At 48.1% G+C, this 17,403-nt stretch overlaps 3 protein-coding genes across 3 annotated transcripts; 2 read left to right on the top strand and 1 right to left on the bottom strand.

Moving 5' to 3' along the window:
• Positions 1-4,345: 4,345 nt before the first annotated feature.
• LOC123128264 (uncharacterized) lies at positions 4,346-6,330 on the top strand (the record flags this gene model as incomplete). Its single annotated transcript, XM_044548231.1, is given in 3 exon segments — positions 4,346-4,546; positions 5,533-5,654; positions 5,743-6,330. Coding segments are annotated over 3 exon segments (585 nt in total). The 3' UTR covers positions 6,070-6,330.
• Positions 6,331-7,389: 1,059 nt separating this feature from the next.
• Positions 7,390-10,657, top strand: LOC123128263 (eukaryotic translation initiation factor 5; the record flags this gene model as incomplete). The annotated part of the gene is given in 2 exon segments (XM_044548230.1): positions 7,390-7,417; positions 8,696-10,657. A coding segment is annotated over 1 exon segment (1,353 nt). The 3' UTR covers positions 10,364-10,657.
• Positions 10,658-10,929: 272 nt separating this feature from the next.
• LOC123130897 (bZIP transcription factor 2-like) lies at positions 10,930-12,016 on the bottom strand. The gene has a single exon (XM_044550686.1). It carries the CDS (start codon positions 11,856-11,858, stop codon positions 11,238-11,240), a length of 621 nt encoding a protein of 206 aa, XP_044406621.1. The 5' UTR covers positions 11,859-12,016; the 3' UTR covers positions 10,930-11,237.
• Between the last annotated feature and the right edge of the window lie 5,387 nt (positions 12,017-17,403).

Below are 17,403 nucleotides of genomic sequence, written 5' to 3'. Positions count from 1 at the left end.
CTGCTGCTTCTTCTTGCCGTGGCGCCCCCCGCGGCGACGATCAGGGGCAGGGGCGGCGGCTGGTAGACGGGCGCCGGTGGCGCCTGGAAGTACGACGTCGGAGGCCGCGGCGGCTGCGGCACCGTGGGAGGAGCGGCGTGGGAGGTGCCCGCCGTGAGAGCCGTGTGCGTGGCCCGGGACTTCACCATCTTCACCCTCCTCTCCTCCAACCGAAGATAGGCCACGACCCGAGGAAAGGTCGGGTCCGGGAGGAACGTGAGGTGGGAGGCCGCGTTGCCGAACTCCTTGTTCAGACCGGTGGTGAGCATGCTGAGGAGGAGGTCGTCGGAGACCCGCTCCCCGAGGTCGCGAAGTTCGTCAGCAAGTTTCTTAAGGCGCATGCAATAATCGTCAATGGACGAGTCAAGCTAATGGCAGCCAAAAAATTCATGCTAAAGAAATACGCGGCGCTGGAGGGCGTTGTCGAGGAAGAGCCCGTTCAACTTCGCCCACACCGTCTGCGCGTCATCAATGTCGCAAACGATGGTGTGGAAGATGTCCTTGGAGATGGTTTGGTACAGCCAACGAGTGATGATGGCGTCGATGGTCAGCCAGTCGTCGTCCGCGAACATGAGGCCGGAGTCGACGGAGCCATCGACGTGATCGATGAGGTGGTACTCGCGGAAGACGAGGGAGAAGTAGGTTTTCCAGGCGTAGTAGGTGAAGGTGGCGTAGTCAAGAACGACGGGCACGCGGGCGAAGATGTCAAGATCGCGGACGACCTCCACCGGGGGAGGGGCTGGACCTTCGAAGGGATTGAAGGGGTGGGAGGCGGCGGAGTGGGGAGAAGCCATGGATGCGGCGGCGACCGAGGGGAGGAGTGGCGGCGCGGCTGGCGGGAAGATGGCGATCGGGTGGGAGGGGCGATCGGGTGGGAGGGAGGCGGCTCCGGAGGGAGAGGGAGGCGGCTTGGGAGAGGGAGAGGGATGGGGATGGGGAGGCGCGCGCGGCGGCAAGGAGCTGCTGCGGTGGCTGCTAGGAGCGGAAGGTAGGATTGGATCGGAAGGGAAACTGATACCATGTTGAAGATAATGCAACTCTTGATGTATTGATCAGGTGCACGGTACATGTATATATAGATATAAGGGCAGCTCTTAGCCTTATTTATGCAAAGAAACTAGAGGCGGGGCTGGTAGGAGATACAGATACATACACAAATATGTTCAACACAGTGCGTTGCATCTTCACAGGTGTGTGCACATATGTGATCCGTTAATTCCTCATAGATAAGCGCCCAACCATATTCAGCCATAGTAAGCATAGTAAGACGTCGACCTTGTACAATGCAAAATGCTTAGGCCTTTACAATACAAGATGCTTAGAAAAATAAATTAGTTTCTTTTAAGCATCAATATTTACTTGTAGATAGTAGATACTTAATTAGGCACCCTTATATAAAGATAAGCATTGATGCTTAAGAAAAATTTAGTTTATTTTATCAAGCACCTTCTTTAGGCACCTTGCACTGTACAAGGCCTTAGACACCTTCCTTAGTCTGTATAACACAATGTGCTTAAAGGAAGTGTTTAAAGAAAAAAATCATTTTTAATGCCGATGTTTATTTGAGAGGGCATACACTTAATTATTCCCGTAAAAATAAACACTGATGCTTAATAAAAGATTATTTTACTAAGCATCTTGTATTGTATAAGACTTAATTAAACGTTCATTCTTTACAAATAAGCATCGGTGCTTAAATTTTTAAGCACTTTTCCTAAACATCTCGCATTGTATAAGGCCTAACACGATCATCTTTGACCACACTCGGCTTAGCTCAGCACATTTGCGTGACACGTTCAAAGCGGAGGCCAAACACCGGGTGTTGGCGGGGACGAAGGGTCTACTAGTTCTGCTTCTGACATTTGACGTGCCAACTTATAGGGGCTTCGCGTTGTATCTGCGGGGTGTGGCTCGTCTGGGAGCCTCTACAAACTCTTCTTTCTATGAATGCATCGAATTTTTGAGCTTTTGCGTTGTCTCATGTAGACAAGCCATAGTGCGTCCAAAACATGGTTGTTGCACGCCTAGCTTCTAGGGGTGTCGCGTTGTATCTCTAGGGTGTGGCGGTACTAGGATTTGTATTCTTTCTATTAATGCATTAAAACCCATAGCTTTTGTATTTTGTCAAATAAAAAACACTTAAGCATAATGCATCCTAAAAGGGCTTTTTTTTAGCATCAGTACAACCACAAGCGCTCATGTACACGCGCATACATTCATCCCTATGAACGCACACACGCACACCCTATCCCTATGAGCACATCCGAGAGACTGAGCCGGCATATCATCTTGAGATTTACGAAGTCACCGTAGGCGCCTCGTCGTCGACGGGAACGTCTCCTCTCACTAAAAGCGCATCGCCGGAAATCCTGAAATAAATCCAGAAATAATGCGAGAACAACTGTCTTTGGTGGTTGACTACTTGTCTCAGCGACCTCGCCGATGAATGTTCTGGTCGAAAAGCGACCCATTGGAGCTTCGGTGTCTGATTACAATGTTGTCCCATTCTCTCCCTCGTGGCATGAAAGCCTATTAGGAAGCAATGTGATTTCATCTAGGCGTCTGCATTTTTCCTACAATCAGACGATGGTGGTGGTCTTGTGGTAAACTAATCATCCTAAGTGGCGTTGTTCTTGGTGACGGTGGGTACGATCCTCCACTGGAGCTTAATGTCATGACCAAATTGCATTATATATCCATGATTTAAGCTTCTTCTCATAATTTTTAAGGACCATGTTGCTATTTTTTTTCTATTTTAATCCTTGCGTGTGTAGTACCATGACTTTTATATCTAATGTGGCTCTCGGTCCTTTAAGTTCCCTTTTATGTTGAATAAATATAAATAGTGGTGTGAATATGATGGCGAAGGTGGACCCGACTTCCCTCCTTCCCGGGAGGATATCAGAAGTAAACCTGGGACTTGGGTCAGCCATGCCAACCCACATTCATCGTGCTTTGGGCCACGACAAATGGGGCTAGTTTGGCACGGTTTACTTACCGTGTCGTGTTTCTCAACAACAAAAAAACTTATTGTGTCATGCTTCCATGCCAAGGGGAGGCCCAAGCACGACATAATGCCCCACCGTGCTGCCTTAAGGCCGAGCCAGCCCAAGCACGACTCAGTAAATAAGGGCATGTTTAAATTGTGACTATCCCATACATTGCCACACTATTTTGCCACACTTGCCATACCTGAGATACTCAAATTCTTAGCCACACTTTGGTTTGGCTCAGGGAATCTTGCCATACTTTTTGTTTTTATGACATGTGTGGCTCACCGCTCATAATTTTTCTTTGCCTTAGTTATGGCTAGAGTCAAACAGACACCTAACTTAGTCAAACTTGCCTAAGTTGAGGTGTGGCAAGCCATGGCATGGTACCAAACAACCCCTAAATATTAAATTTCATCATTTTAAATCAAGATTTTTAACTACAACATGCACTTTTTATTTTTTAATCACTAATTAAGGCACCTTATAAAATACTCCCTCCGTTCCTAAATGTAAGTCTTTTTAGACATTTCAAATGGAATACAATATATGGATGTATGTAGACATATTTTAGAGTGTACATTCATTTATTTTTGCTCCATATGTAGTCACTTGGTGGAGTTTCTAGAAAGACTTATATTTAGGAACGGAGAGAGTGTATAAATACATATTTATTTAAAAAGCCCTGATTTTTATTTACAAGGACATACCTATATTAACAAGTTCTTCTAATAATCAAAATGCATGCTTATGAAGATTTTGGATCCAACCAGGCAGGCCCGATCCAAGCACGACCAGTTTTACTCCACATCGTGTCATGCTTTGGACCTACCGTGCCACCCCGAAAAGCTCGACCCAAAGTCCTAAGTTTAATAGTAAGAAGGGAATGCTATGTTGAGTTAGCAGGCACCCAACAACACAAATAAGGCTTTATAAAAACCTGTTAGCTAGTGAACGTTTGCTAAGGAGGATGACATTTACGAACGATTTTCATGACAATTTTAGTTATAGGGGGTGACAACTTTTTCAGGCTAGCATGCAATTCCTTTCTACAGAAGGCATAAAACTGCCATCGTTTGATCTCGATCAAACGGCTGTGAGGGCGCTCGCTGGAAGTTCCCTCCCAGCGAACGTTCGCCAAGGAGCAGCCGGTTCAGCACGTAGAGTATCCAAATCGGCTGACCGGCACAGGGGAGGGGAGACCTTGACCACCACCAACCCCCGCAGCCGCTGCCGCTCCCCGGCGCACACGGCACACCCCACGTTCCAGCCGGATAAACAAACAGCCCAATCAATCACCGGCGGCTCCGGCTCCGCTCAACGATCCCTAGATTACCTCGCCACCAGAAAGCCAGGGACCTCGAAGCGGACAGCGACAGAGATGGGCTCCTGCGAGATGACGGCCACGGAGGTAGCGGCGCTGCTGGATCTGAAGCCGCACCCGGAGGGCGGCTTCTACGCCGAGACCTTCCGCGACTCCTCCGTCTCCCTCACCACCGCCCAGCTCCCGCCGCAGTGTACGCCCGCCCATTTCTCGTCTGTTTCATCTGATCTGATCGCTCTCTCCAGTCTCCACGGATGGAGTGGGATGGTTAGTACGGAGTATTTCTGTTCAGAAAGATGAAACATAAGGTGCAGCAGTGTGCGGTGCGATGCGCCGATTGGATTGGGCCCAGTTCAATCGGGGTCTCTGCTTGTTCTTCGCCTTAGCGTGTGCACAAGACACCTTGGAGACCTTAGATGGTAGAGTAGCATATTTTGGCAAGTGGGAATTCAGATAGTAAAACCCACCATTGTGTCTTCTGCATCATCGAGTGCGCAGAAACCAGGGGTGTTAGCCAGGGGATTGGGGCCTGGGCGTATCATGATGCCTTAGATATACCACTAGTTAGTACTACTGTATAACTTTGTGCTACTGCTGTTACATACATCAGGCACGAAATACATTTTGATATGCCACTGTGTGCTACTGTTGTTACATACATCAGGCATGATTGCTTTTAGGAAGATTGCACTACCCTACTTCCTCTGCTTCTACTGCCCACTGGAACCTGTAAATGGATATCATAACATGTCGCAGGATGGCGCTGCATAAGGATGGTTGTTTTTTCTAACAAAAATAGTACATGCTGTTATCGCTGCCAGAACAGTTACAGTTACTGCAAACATTCTTGATAGGAACTTGCTCCTTTTTAATATGCTCCACAAAAGGCAAATTTAGTGTGAACTATTTATCTTTCTGCTAATTTGGTAACTCCATGTTTGGATTTGTACCTGTTGATGGCTGTCTACCTTATACTGTTCTGATAATTAAACGGGAAACCTATTGATGCTTCTTGATTGGAATTGTTTACCAGAAGGTCTTGTTTAAATGACTGTTCTGCTCTCCCTCTGTTTTCGTCTCGAGTGCTGTATGGCGTACATCATAGAAGTGGAGGGCAGGTGAACATATCGTCAAGCTGCCATTGAAATACCTCTAATGCCTTCTTTATGTATGCTGCAGACAAGGTCGGTCGTGCTGTGAGCACCGCTATCTATTTCTTGCTTCCTTCAGGGAGTGTTTCACATCTGCATCGTATTCCTTGTGCTGAAACCTGGCATTTCTACAAGGGAGAGCCTCTCACGGTTGGTGACAGTTGCACGCTTGCTTTTATATGGGCAGTGAGATTGCCATTTTGAATATAGCTAATACTGCTATTCTCTGTTTGATTAGGTCTTCGAGCTACACGACGATGGCCACATTGACCTCACCGTAATTGGTCCGCACCTAGACGCTGGGCAGCGCCCCCAGTACACCGTGCCACCAAATGTGTGGTTTGGATCTTTCCCCACGTTGGATGTCGAGTCGTTTGCATCTGATGGCAGCCATCTTGTCAACTCTCGGAAGCGAGATCCCGAGAAGCACTACTCCCTCGTTGGCTGCACTTGTGCCCCTGGCTTTGAGTATGAGGATTTTGAAATGGCCTCTTTTGATGATGTGAAGTCTATTGCCCCGAAGGCAGAACCCTTCCTCAACTACCTTATTCCTTCCAAGAAGTAAGCAGGATCAGAGCCGTTCATGTTGCTTGCTAGCAGTCTATATATTATGGCATTATCCGGCCTTCCTGTATTGGCTTTGGATGCCATTTTCTGTGATTCTACGAGGTCTGTATTTTCAGTCTTGTCACTCTGAAAGAGCACTCCTGTGCTGGTGCTGTTGCCTGGTTGTAACATTTTTATGTACCATAATTAGTGGAACTAGATGATACCCCGCACGTTGCTGCGGGAATATTTTGCAATATTTCAATGAGGTTTTTGGTTACACGAAACATCAATATTTGAAATAATAGTTTTTGAAAGTATATAAGAATTTGATGTAAATAGTATAATAGAATGGAATTTTACATGCATACATGATTGCATGTTGAAGTGAATTTTTAATATACATAGTTGCATGTTGAGGTGTGCCTTTTCCTATGCATGTTGAATGATGAGGTGGCATGCTTGCATGTCGAGAGAAATATGTTAGTGGGGGCTAGCTATTTAGATATAGAAGATAAAGTTTGAGCTTGCTTGTGTAGTTATCCTTGTTCAAACACTCGCTCGTCTCGTCGTCCAAAAGGTTTGTTTCGTTCAGTTCGACTCAGTTGCAGACTTTTTGGACCCTTTTTTAACTTGTACACATGCCAAGTCCCTTGATTAACTTTTTTCCTGCGGTTGAGGTTCCTTGATGAATATTGGTTCTGTGAAACCTTTCTAGTCAGTAAACTGCAAATGAATTATCTTCTGAAGTTGGAGATCATCGAGTGCGCGGATTTCGGGGTAGGGATGCCTTACATTCCATCTGGTTTCATGTCATTTTTTCTGGTTGTCATTGGATATAGTACAGCTAGCTTATCATGATCAACTTGATGGTGGTTTGATGGTGGGAAAGAAAAAGAAGAAGCGACCGAAGAAACGCTGTCAGGCTAAACCTAACGCTATCAACTGAAACAACTGAATAAACGCTGCCAAACCAAACCAAACCCTATTTCTTAAGCAAGCTTATTTTTTATATATACCCAAAATCACGCTGACAGCTGGGCGGACCGACGGAGGGCGCTTCTGGATCTTTTCCGCTCCGGCGATTACGAACCGGCCCACAGGTTTTCCTGCAAATTACGGCCCGCGTGCCACCCGTATAAATACCGGGCCTCCCCCTCAGGCCTCAGGTCTCCCCCACAATCCCAATCCCTACCCCGAGCCCGACTGGACGCGCAGCTCTCTCCCAGCCGAGGCGGCGCGACCTCCTCCCGCCGCCCCGCCGGACCCCTCGCCGCCCGACGCTCGCCTCTCCATCCAGATCCGCCCCTCTCGTCTCGCCGCCTGCCAGATCCACCGGCCGCCTCCCCTCCGATCTTGTTTTGTTGGTAAGCCACGGTGCGACGCAAACACATGAGTAGATAGATAGATTCCAAGTATGAACTCTAGCGAACGACATGTTTGTGGATGGGTGGGCGGGCATCACAAATTTATAATCGCATTCTGTGTGCACTGATTGATGGAGGCGTATGCCTAATTGTTCATGACTTCACATACTGGATCAGTATCCATATTTCGATGTTCCAGAATAGTCCGTGCTTTTGTGTATCAGTTTCTCTGTTGTGGGTCCATCATATTGCTAGTTGTGAGGTCAGATATTTAGGTGCATATTTGTTCCTGGTTTCTTCTTCTTAGTTGCTAGAGCACCAACTGATACAGCAAGTTTTTGGTAATATCGCGAGGCAAGTTTAGATGAATGTCACCTGTGCGATTGCTCTGTTAATTTTGGTGTCAGTTTGTAATTCAGCTGTGTCTGCAATTGTAGAGATTGTCCCTAACCCCACTTACTTATTTTGTTGGTGAGCGCCTAAAAGCAGTGATATTGTTACCTTCGTTTCTCTGCTCTAGTCAGTTGATTTCTCAACATGCTATCTTCATTATGAACTTCCTTTCATCTTGTGTATGCTAATGTTTCATGTACAATGCTTTTGGTCCATGTCCTTAAAGATACGATGTTCAGTATCGTTAGTTGTAGTACTCAAATATGAGTTTGTCAGTATGCCTTGACTTAGCATGTGATCAAGACTAAATGGCTGTGTGCCCTAAAACTAGAGTAGAACTCTGCTGTGGTTTGGATACCTGAACAGGAGTTGCCCCAAAAGTTTATAGTCCACTCATCTTCACCATCCCTTGCGAACTTGCTGGTTGTTTTGTGTTGGATGTACGTCTGTAATTTGCATGGAACTATGACAATTGATTCAAATATCTTAGCCTCTTAGGACAACTTGACTTTGTTGGTGTTGGTCATGCTGTGCTGTCTAGACTGTTGCCAACATGCTGGTTATTTTGTGTTTGATGTACTTGTGTAATTTGCATGGAGCTATGCCAGTTGATACAGATATCTTAGCCTCTTGGGACAACCTGACATTGTTGATGTTAGCCACGCATGTGCTTTCTATACTGTTTATGTAGCTCCGGATTTTATCATTAAATTTGGTAGTCCCCTTTATGCAATTCTGCCTTCAACTGGTTGTATGTGAACTGATACTGTGATTCTCTAGTCTCCTTTCTGTAATGTGATGGTATAATTTTAATTCAGTTAGTTTGTTGTAATCTCATCTTACATGAAGAATCAGCAATATCTGATCTTGACTTGTTTAATCCAGGTAGCAGCCTCTATATCGCTGCAATCTGACAAAGTGGAGGGCCTAGAAGGTGAAGCTTCTTTTATGTCTGAACAAGCATCGGTTTATTTGGGATCAGTTGGATTGCTGGGAGAGTATTCTCGCTTGACGAGAAAAAGGCACAAGGTTGTGATCCCCTGCATGCATCAAGAGCCCATTACGTTCTTTGGTTCTGAGAGTTCACTTGCTACAGCCAGTGCAAAAAGTCAGCTCAGTTTTCTTCAAGGGCCCGCAGCTACTGCCGTTTCTGAAATTTTCCACATCTGATAGCATCTGCTGCAGAAAGCTTGAATCAAGATGGCGCTGCAAAACATTGGTGCTTCAAACAAGGATGATGCCTTCTACAGGTACAAGATGCCAAGAATGTTGACAAAAATAGAAGGCCGAGGTAATGGCATCAAGACAAATATTGTGAACATGGTTGATATAGCAAAAGCACTTGCCAGGCCCGCTTCCTACACCACTAAGTACTTTGGATGTGAGCTTGGAGCACAATCAAAATTTGATGAGAAAACAGGAATTGCCTTGGTCAATGGTGCTCATGATACTTCAAAGCTGGCTGGCCTTCTTGAGAACTTCATCAAGAAGTATGTGCAGTGTTATGGCTGTGGCAATCCTGAGACTGAGGTCCTCATCTCCAAGAAAGAGATGATAACTCTGAAATGTGCTGCCTGTGGCTTCCTCTCTGATGTTGACATGAGGGACAAGCTCACTACATTCATCCTGAAGAACCCGCCAGAACAGAAGAAGGGAGGCAAAGACAAGAAAGCTATGCGAAGAGCTGAGAAGGAGCGGATGAAAGAAGGTGAAGCTGCTGATGAGGAGATGAAGAAACTCAAAAAGGATGCAAAGAAGAAAGGTGCTTCTTCCAAGGATACAAAGAAAAAGGCTGCTGGGGGAGGTTCGGATGAAGAACATGCAACCTCACCAACTCACAGTCAAGGTGCTGACATTGCAGCTGCTGGAGATGATGATGACGATGACGATGATGATGTGCAGTGGCAGACTGACACATCAGCGGAAGCTGCGAGAAAGCGCATGGAGGAGCAGCTGAGTGCAGCAACTGCTGAAATGGTTATGCTTGCCACCGAGGAGACGGAGAAGAAGAAGAAACAGGCCCTGCACAAAGAGGGCAGTTCCAATGGGACACCAAAGGCTGAAGGTAATTCCAATGGCAACCAGACTGGGCCCAAGACCACTCCTTATGACGAACTGGTTGAAGAGATCAAGGCCAACTTGGGCAATGCTGCCACCGCAGCTCAGCTCAAGGGTGTCCTCTCCTCCTCAGCCCTGCCCCCCAAGGACGTGATGCATGCTCTCTTTGAGGCACTCTTCCACGGCGTGGGCAAGGGGTTTGCAAAGGAAGTGGTGAAGAACAAGAAGTACCTTTCCGCTGCGGTGCCTGATGAAGGGTCCCAGATGCTCCTGCTCCAGGCTATCGAGGCGTTCTGTGGCAAGTGCAGTGCTGAAGCCCTGAAGGAAGTCCCCGTCGTCCTGAAGGCCCTCTATGATGGAGACGTCCTCGAGGAAGAAACCATTGTCCAGTGGTACAATGAAGCTGTCGCTGCCGGCAAGAACTCCCAGGTGGTGAAGAACGCCAAGCCGGTCGTGGAGTGGCTCCAGAGCGCTGAATCTGACGACGACGAGTGAGAGGCAGTACTGCGATTCCCTACCACCCTACTACTAAGCGTCTTTGATAAGTCTCTGTCGTTGTTTTTCAGCTTTTCGTATTTGTGGTGTTTAAACTTTGAGTTATTGGTTATTTCAGTATCTGAGTCAGTTTGGTGTTTAAACCTTGAGTTATTGGTTATTTCTGTATCGAGTCAGTTATTAAACGAAAGACAATATGCCTGGTCTGTTTCATCTGGTGTGCCTGTTTGTTTTGTTGCCATCTTTGGATGAAACTACGTTTGAATACATTAAATATGAGATGTTGTTATATGATGATGTTTGCGCAGATTTGCTCTATAATTTATGCTATACGCGTTTGCTCGAACCTTTTGCTTATCCAGAAATCTCATGTTACAAGAGACATGTAACATTGATTTTACAGTTACATAGCTCCCTGATGAGGATCTATGCAACCTAGTCAAGTAGCTGCTGATGCCAGCTAATTGATTGGGCAATTACATCGCTGTCATGAAATCACCTGGGTAGATTATCTTTGTTTTTCTGCGAGAGAGGTTTTTAAACTTAAATTGACAATTCAGTTGTGATTTGCGGAGATATATAGCACTCGCAAATTTTTGCCATGGCCCTTGGGAAAAATAAAAAAGGAGAGCATGAAGTTCCTCCTTTGTACTACATGACGATGACAGAAGATTATGAAAGAAACTGGAAAGGTCACCACTACATGCCAGCATTTTCTTATTTGGAACCACTAGTACTAGTAGTAGTACATGCCAACACTGGTATGTCTAAAAGAATACGTACATGCTAACAATGGCGTCCCACATCGAGCAGCGGAGCAGAGGTACAAAAATGGTAATTCAAGTTCTCATATACTAATAACATCGATCATCATCTAGTCGATCATGTCACCCTGGGCAGCATCAAGCTCAACTTCTCCCGCGCCCTCCACCGCCACGGCCACGGCCGCCGGCACAGCAGGGAGCTCCTCGAGCCGCTCCTGCAGTTTGGCCTGCTCGGCCCTGAGGCCGGAGTTGTCGCGCAGCACGCGGCCGCAGTCCCGGATGACGCGGTTGAGCTGGTCGAGCAGCTGGCGGTTGGCGCCGCGGAGGTGCACCACCTGCGCCCACAGCTCGCTCAGCTGCTTCTGCTTCCTCATGCGCGACCGCCGCGCCGACTCCCGGTTCGACACCATCCGCCGCCGCCGCCGCTCCTCCGCGAGGCTGCCGCCGCAGCGCGCCGCCTGGTGGTGGTGGTGGTGGCACTCGTCCGACTCGTCCGAGTTGGACGGCCTGGCCCCGAACGGGAGGAGGAGGCCGCCGCCGGCGGCGGCCTCGTGGAGCAGCTGGCCGACGACGTCGTGCTGCTGGTAGGACGACGCCCGAGGAACCATGAGCCCGCCGCCGCCGTACTGGAAGAGGAAGTCGTCCGGAGCCACCTGGCAATGAGGCCTGAAGGCCGCCGTTGCAGTCGCAGCGGAGAGGTACGGGACGCTGGCGAGCTCGGCGGGGTACATGCTCGCTCGGTCGGTCGAGCTAGCTAGCTAGGTGTTAGGTGTGGAGCGGAACGGAGGCGAGGGCGAAGAGAGTGGCCTGTGATTACGGAGGCGAGAGGGCAGATTTATAGTGGAGATGTGCAGCAGCTACAGGACCCACGTCGCCAGAGCTTAGCTTAGCTTGCACATACTGCTACTCCGTACATAACGACATGGGATTGGGACTGAGACTGCCAGACTGGGATCAGATTAGCGGGGGTCTTGACGGGCATCATGCAACGTTGTTTTATCATCATGCTGCCAGCTTTTGGAAAATGTGCATGCCTCCAAAAGGCTGCCCATTTGTTCGCCGCGATCAAAATGAAAAGGTGGAATGAGGCGCCGCTTTGTAGCACATCACCAGCACCAGGTGATGTGCTGAGGCCATTCAGGGACACGGTGGTTGGGTAACAGTGACAGCCATGTCCGGGTGAGTGAATGAATTGTCAAAGGGGTGTAGACGTGTGGCTCGAAAGAGCAATACTGTAAACATGGACCGGTTACTCTACCGATCAGTACGACTGTACGAGACATGATCAGCGTTGTTAGGTTGGTCTTGCCTTCTTCTAGGGTTCCTACCAGAAATTTCTGAAGGGGAGCTCAAGCGGCAGGAGCACCTTCCAGAAAGAGCAAGGTAATTTGGTTGGTCTGTTGTGGGTGTTACTGTGGCCCAGGGGAGCTCCACTTGGATAAAGGGAAGGTGGAACCTCTGCAGTTGGCAGCTTGCCACTAATTCTCTTCCTCATCAGCTCACAGAACCCCATATCCACTAGCTAGGGCAGTATTCGTACTACGCCTATTATTTTTCTGGTTTGTCGTCCCTTTTATCCAGCTGTCGGTTTTGGTTCCAGAGAACAACATTTTTTTTATTTTTTTTGAAACGGAGGCAAAAAATTTGCCTCATCTATTAAAGTAGAGGAGAATAGAGTTTTGTAGAGTTACACAAGGCCGAGGTACGGCATGACAATTACTCACGAGATACAATTTTCCCTAATTGTTTAGCCCCTGCAGTAACCCATAGGTTGGCCTCATCTATAATAAACTTGAGAAGGATTGGCGGTGGCGGCCCTTTGTGGCGGAAGACTCTAGCGTTCCTTTCGTTCCAAATTGTCCAGGATACGAGCATGGTAAGGGAGGCCATGGCTCGACGATCCGGAATGCTCGAATTGGTGCGCTTGTCCCACCAAGAGAGGAGGGAATCCTCAAGGTGCCAGTCAGAAGGGTCCAGATGCGCAAGCCCATACTTGTCAATGAGCATCCGCCAAAGCCTCAAGGTGAAGCGGCATTTGGCGAATAGGTGGACGCCCGACTCCTGCACCTGCTTACAGAGCGGGCAAAGACCGCAGTTGTCCCAGCCACGTCGCTCTAGCCTGTCGGCGGTCCAAATCCGATCTTGTAAGGCCAGCCAAGAGAAGAATTTGACATGTGCAGTCTGTCATTTTGCCCCATGGAACAAACATTAGTTTTGCCAGGTGTCGGGAGCGTAGTGATTCAGACAATTCCAACTCAGAAAGGGGCTACATTCTGAAGCTGCTTGGTGTCAGAGTATTAGCTTTGTAGTAGTAAGCCATATCACACGTTATGGACATCTCTGACAGTAATCACACTCGCATATACCAATTTAGCTAATTTTTACTTGATGTAGCAGACATGTACTTTACTTCACATATATCAGAACTGAAGACGGAAAATCCTGCTTCCTGTTACTGTCAAATTCTTAGCACTTCATCACACGGTACGTACGCTATCAGAACGTTGCTCGTGATAGCAATGCGTTGATGTTGTATTACCAATCCAGTTTGTTAGAGATACGCAGGCAAATCTCTTTCAAAATAAACTTTTACCTACCCAGCTTTATAAATAAAGCAACGATTCATACAACCAACATCCGAACATCACCTGAAAAGCGACAGCTAAGGCCACAACACATTCATGCCCAAGAAAATATAGAAGAAATAGAAGAAAAAAAAGACGACGATAGTCGACGTGTTGAAGCCAGGAGCGCATCCATCATGAGGCCGAGCCGGTCACGATCACGCTGCCTCGAGAGCGGTTGCCAATGCTGCAAAAGCAAGAAATTTGAAGTAATCAGATGCCTTCCTCCGAAAGACCTTCTCAATCACCATCTTATCACGAGTCGTCCAAAGAGTCCATGACATCGTCGCAAAAATAAGCCAAAATAGATGGCAATGTCGCGACTGCTGCATCACTCTATGTTGGAGAAACTCCGCGACGGCCTCTCGGACGAATGTCCATAACAGTCGCGACGCCATACAGGAGAAAAGGATATGGGTCCCAGTCTGAGGTACTACACAGAGGGAGCATAGGCCATCACCAGCCCGTGCCGCTTAAGTACCTCTATCCCCGAGATGAGGCGATCCTGTAATAACTGCCGCACGAAAATATTAATCTTTGAGGATAAGGGGGCTTTTCACGACGGAGAAAGCCATGGGTGGTAGGTGGATGGCATAGGGCATGGTATGCCGTGCTCACCGAATATTCTGCCGTTGGCGCGAGCCGCCAGGACACCGTGTCTGGATAGTCCGGTAGCACTAGTGGTAGGGCGGCCCGTAATCTAGTCCAGTGGTGCGGAACTTGGAAGGTGCAACGGAATCGGATATTCCACTGTCCAACTTGGAAGGCCGTGGAGACTCGTAGAGACGGGTCCACACAGATCCAGAACAAGCCAGAAAAGCACACACGCAGTGGCTCGATACCCGACCAGGGGTCGGGCCAAAATTGGATCCCCGTGCCCATTCCCTATGGACCTTGAACCTTTGGATGGAACGCCAGAATTGTGAACCACCCAGCCGGACGCATGCCAGGAGCGGCTCACCCAAGGTATTTTTCCTGACTGAGTTGTAACCATAACCCTCCCTCGCCGCGTAGGATCCACCAGACCCGTCGCAGCATGAACGCAATGTTCATGCGGTGGGACGCAGTAACGCCCAAGCCACCATGGTCCTTAGGCATACATATATCCGCCCACTTTACCATGTGTACTTTTGGTGACCATTGGCCGCCTGCCAGAAGAACCTAGCGAGGTCCTTACAGAAGTCATTGTGAACGGCCTCGGGTAGGATATACAACCCCATCATGTACATGGAGAGGCTCTCTAGGTTAGAACTAACAAGGACCGATTTGCTCCCATTTGAAGTAAACAACCCATGCCAAGGCTCGGCCCGAGATGCCACTCATCCCACCAATGGATCGAATGTACTCATCAGAATCTTCGAGTCGGCCATCAGCATTCCCAAGTATGTAATGGGGAATGAGGTTAGTCTGCAATCTAGATTGTCGACAATCAGTTGTTGTTCCTCCGCAGGGAATCCCAGGATGACAACCTCACTCTTGTCAAAGTTAATCTTTAGTCCCGGCACAGCCTCAAAGCAGAGGAGTGGGAACTTAAGATTGACGATGTCGAGATTGGACCCCTCCACCATAATCATGGTGTCATCAACATATCGAAGGTGAATGACCCCTCCCCCAGAGATTAGGTGACCAACTACCCTCAAGAGCTGACCTGCCCTCCTAGCCTTATCCAAGATTCCCGCTAACGCATCAACAACGAGATTGAAGAGAAGAGGGGAGATCGGGTCCCCTTGCTTCACTCCCATGGAGGACGTAAAGAATGGCCCCATCTCACCATTTATATTAATCGCCGCGTTACCAGACCACACCAAACTGCATAATCCAGTTGCACCATCTGTCCTCAAAGCCTTTGCGCTGTAGGACTAGCCGCAAGAAGGTCTAGTCCAACCTATCATAGGCTTTTTGAAAATCCAGCTTGAGAAAGACACCCTTATATCCGCGCGTCCGCACCTCGTGGTCAATCTCATGAAAGGCCATGATCCCGTCCTGAATCCGTTGTCCCTACAGAAATGCCGTATGAAAGGGGTGATCCAGCCGCTCAGCGACCGGTGCTAATCTAGTCGCGCAGACTTTTGAGAAAATGCGCTCGAGAACGTTGATAACTGTGATTGGCCTGAAGTGCCTAATGTCCGTCGCCCCAACTACTTTATGGATCATGGTGATGACTCCAAAGTTTATCCGTGACATGTCAAATGTTTCAATATAGAATTCATGAAACATCGGCATGATCACTGGCTTTAGGACATTCCAGAAATTCCGGAAGAAGGCAACTGGCAGGCCGTCGGGCCCCGGTGCCGATCCCCGCCTTCATAGAGGCGATCGCCCTACTCACCTCTTCCGGCGAGGATGAGATAGTTAATTTCACATTCTTAATGTCAGATACCATGTCCGTAGTCGGCCAGAAATTTATCTTTATACTTAAATTTGGATCATAACATAACATAGTTGAATATAAGATATTTTGTTAGCTCCTGCGAGAAGACGACAACTTCCTTTAGCTGAGAAAATACGGTGATTCGTTACACAAGACAAAAGGATATCCGAAAAGAAATGCAGTACATCATGGTCAAGCAGTTCATCATCAGAAGTTGACGACACCGTTCGATCGCGAAATTCCTGCACGGCCAAAATTCCGCTGTCTTCACTTCCCCTGCCGATAGAGTCTGGTGATGGCCATCACAACATTCAACGGAGGGAGCCAAGAAACCCAACAAAGGATGGAGGCTCCGGGAGTTACGGGGAGAGGTCGAGCTCAACCCGGATTCGATTCGATTCGAGATCCCTGGCTGGCGCCATGAGTGCCGTCTCGTAGCTATGCTCAGCTAATCCACTCCGTTTCCACGGCCTACGTACGCTTTAATTTGTCTCGCCCGGCTACGAGCGAGGCCGTCGTGTTCCAACGCAAGACAGTGCGATCTTATCGAATCCCGTGCCGTCTCTCTTTGGATCTTGAAAACACACACACACACACACACACAGAGAGAGAGAGAGAGAGAGAGAGAGAGAGAGAGAGAGAGCCAAGACAAAAGCATGTCGTAGTACGTGATCAGACGGAAAGAAGGTGGCCGTCTGGTTTCGCTTGGCCTGCTCCTCTATGCTTTAATCCACGAATGGATGAATGATTCACCTGTCTGTCTGTCTCTCTGTCAAAAGTCAAAACTCATAGTAACACACTTGGCAAAGATCGAGGCGATCTAAACACACACTCTACCATGCATGCCGTCATCAAGCATAATGCACAAGGTAACAGAATCATCGCCATCATGGATCTCTGTTAACAAGAGGTATTTACCGGGCTCTTGTGGGTCCAGCATGTCGATTCCTCGGGTGCGATTGATTAGCCACAGTTAGAAAACCGAACCGGACATGATCTTCAGTTGTTCACAAGAAGAGATAGGGCCGGCCACCAGACGATACATGATCTTCAGTTGTTCAGTAGTAAACTTCTTGAGACCGGACCAAGTCCAGCCATGGTTTAGCGTTGCTGCTGCTCTCGTTAGCTCAGTCAGTAGTATATCCAGACCCAGGATGGATCACGTCAACGGCCTACCATCCTGCTTAATAATGCTAGTGAGGAAAACACAGGCGAAAGGCGAGAGACCAAATAGGAGGCGAAGAGACTGGTCTCCTTTCTTTTCGATGGTATGGCCCTAGC

Source organism: Triticum aestivum, chromosome 6A (genome assembly GCF_018294505.1).
Source record: "Triticum aestivum cultivar Chinese Spring chromosome 6A, IWGSC CS RefSeq v2.1, whole genome shotgun sequence".
In the NCBI taxonomy this organism is placed as follows: Eukaryota; Viridiplantae; Streptophyta; class Magnoliopsida; order Poales; family Poaceae; genus Triticum; species Triticum aestivum.
The sequence above is the reverse complement of the archived record's forward strand: the minus strand, read 5'-3'. Positions and strand labels throughout refer to the sequence as shown.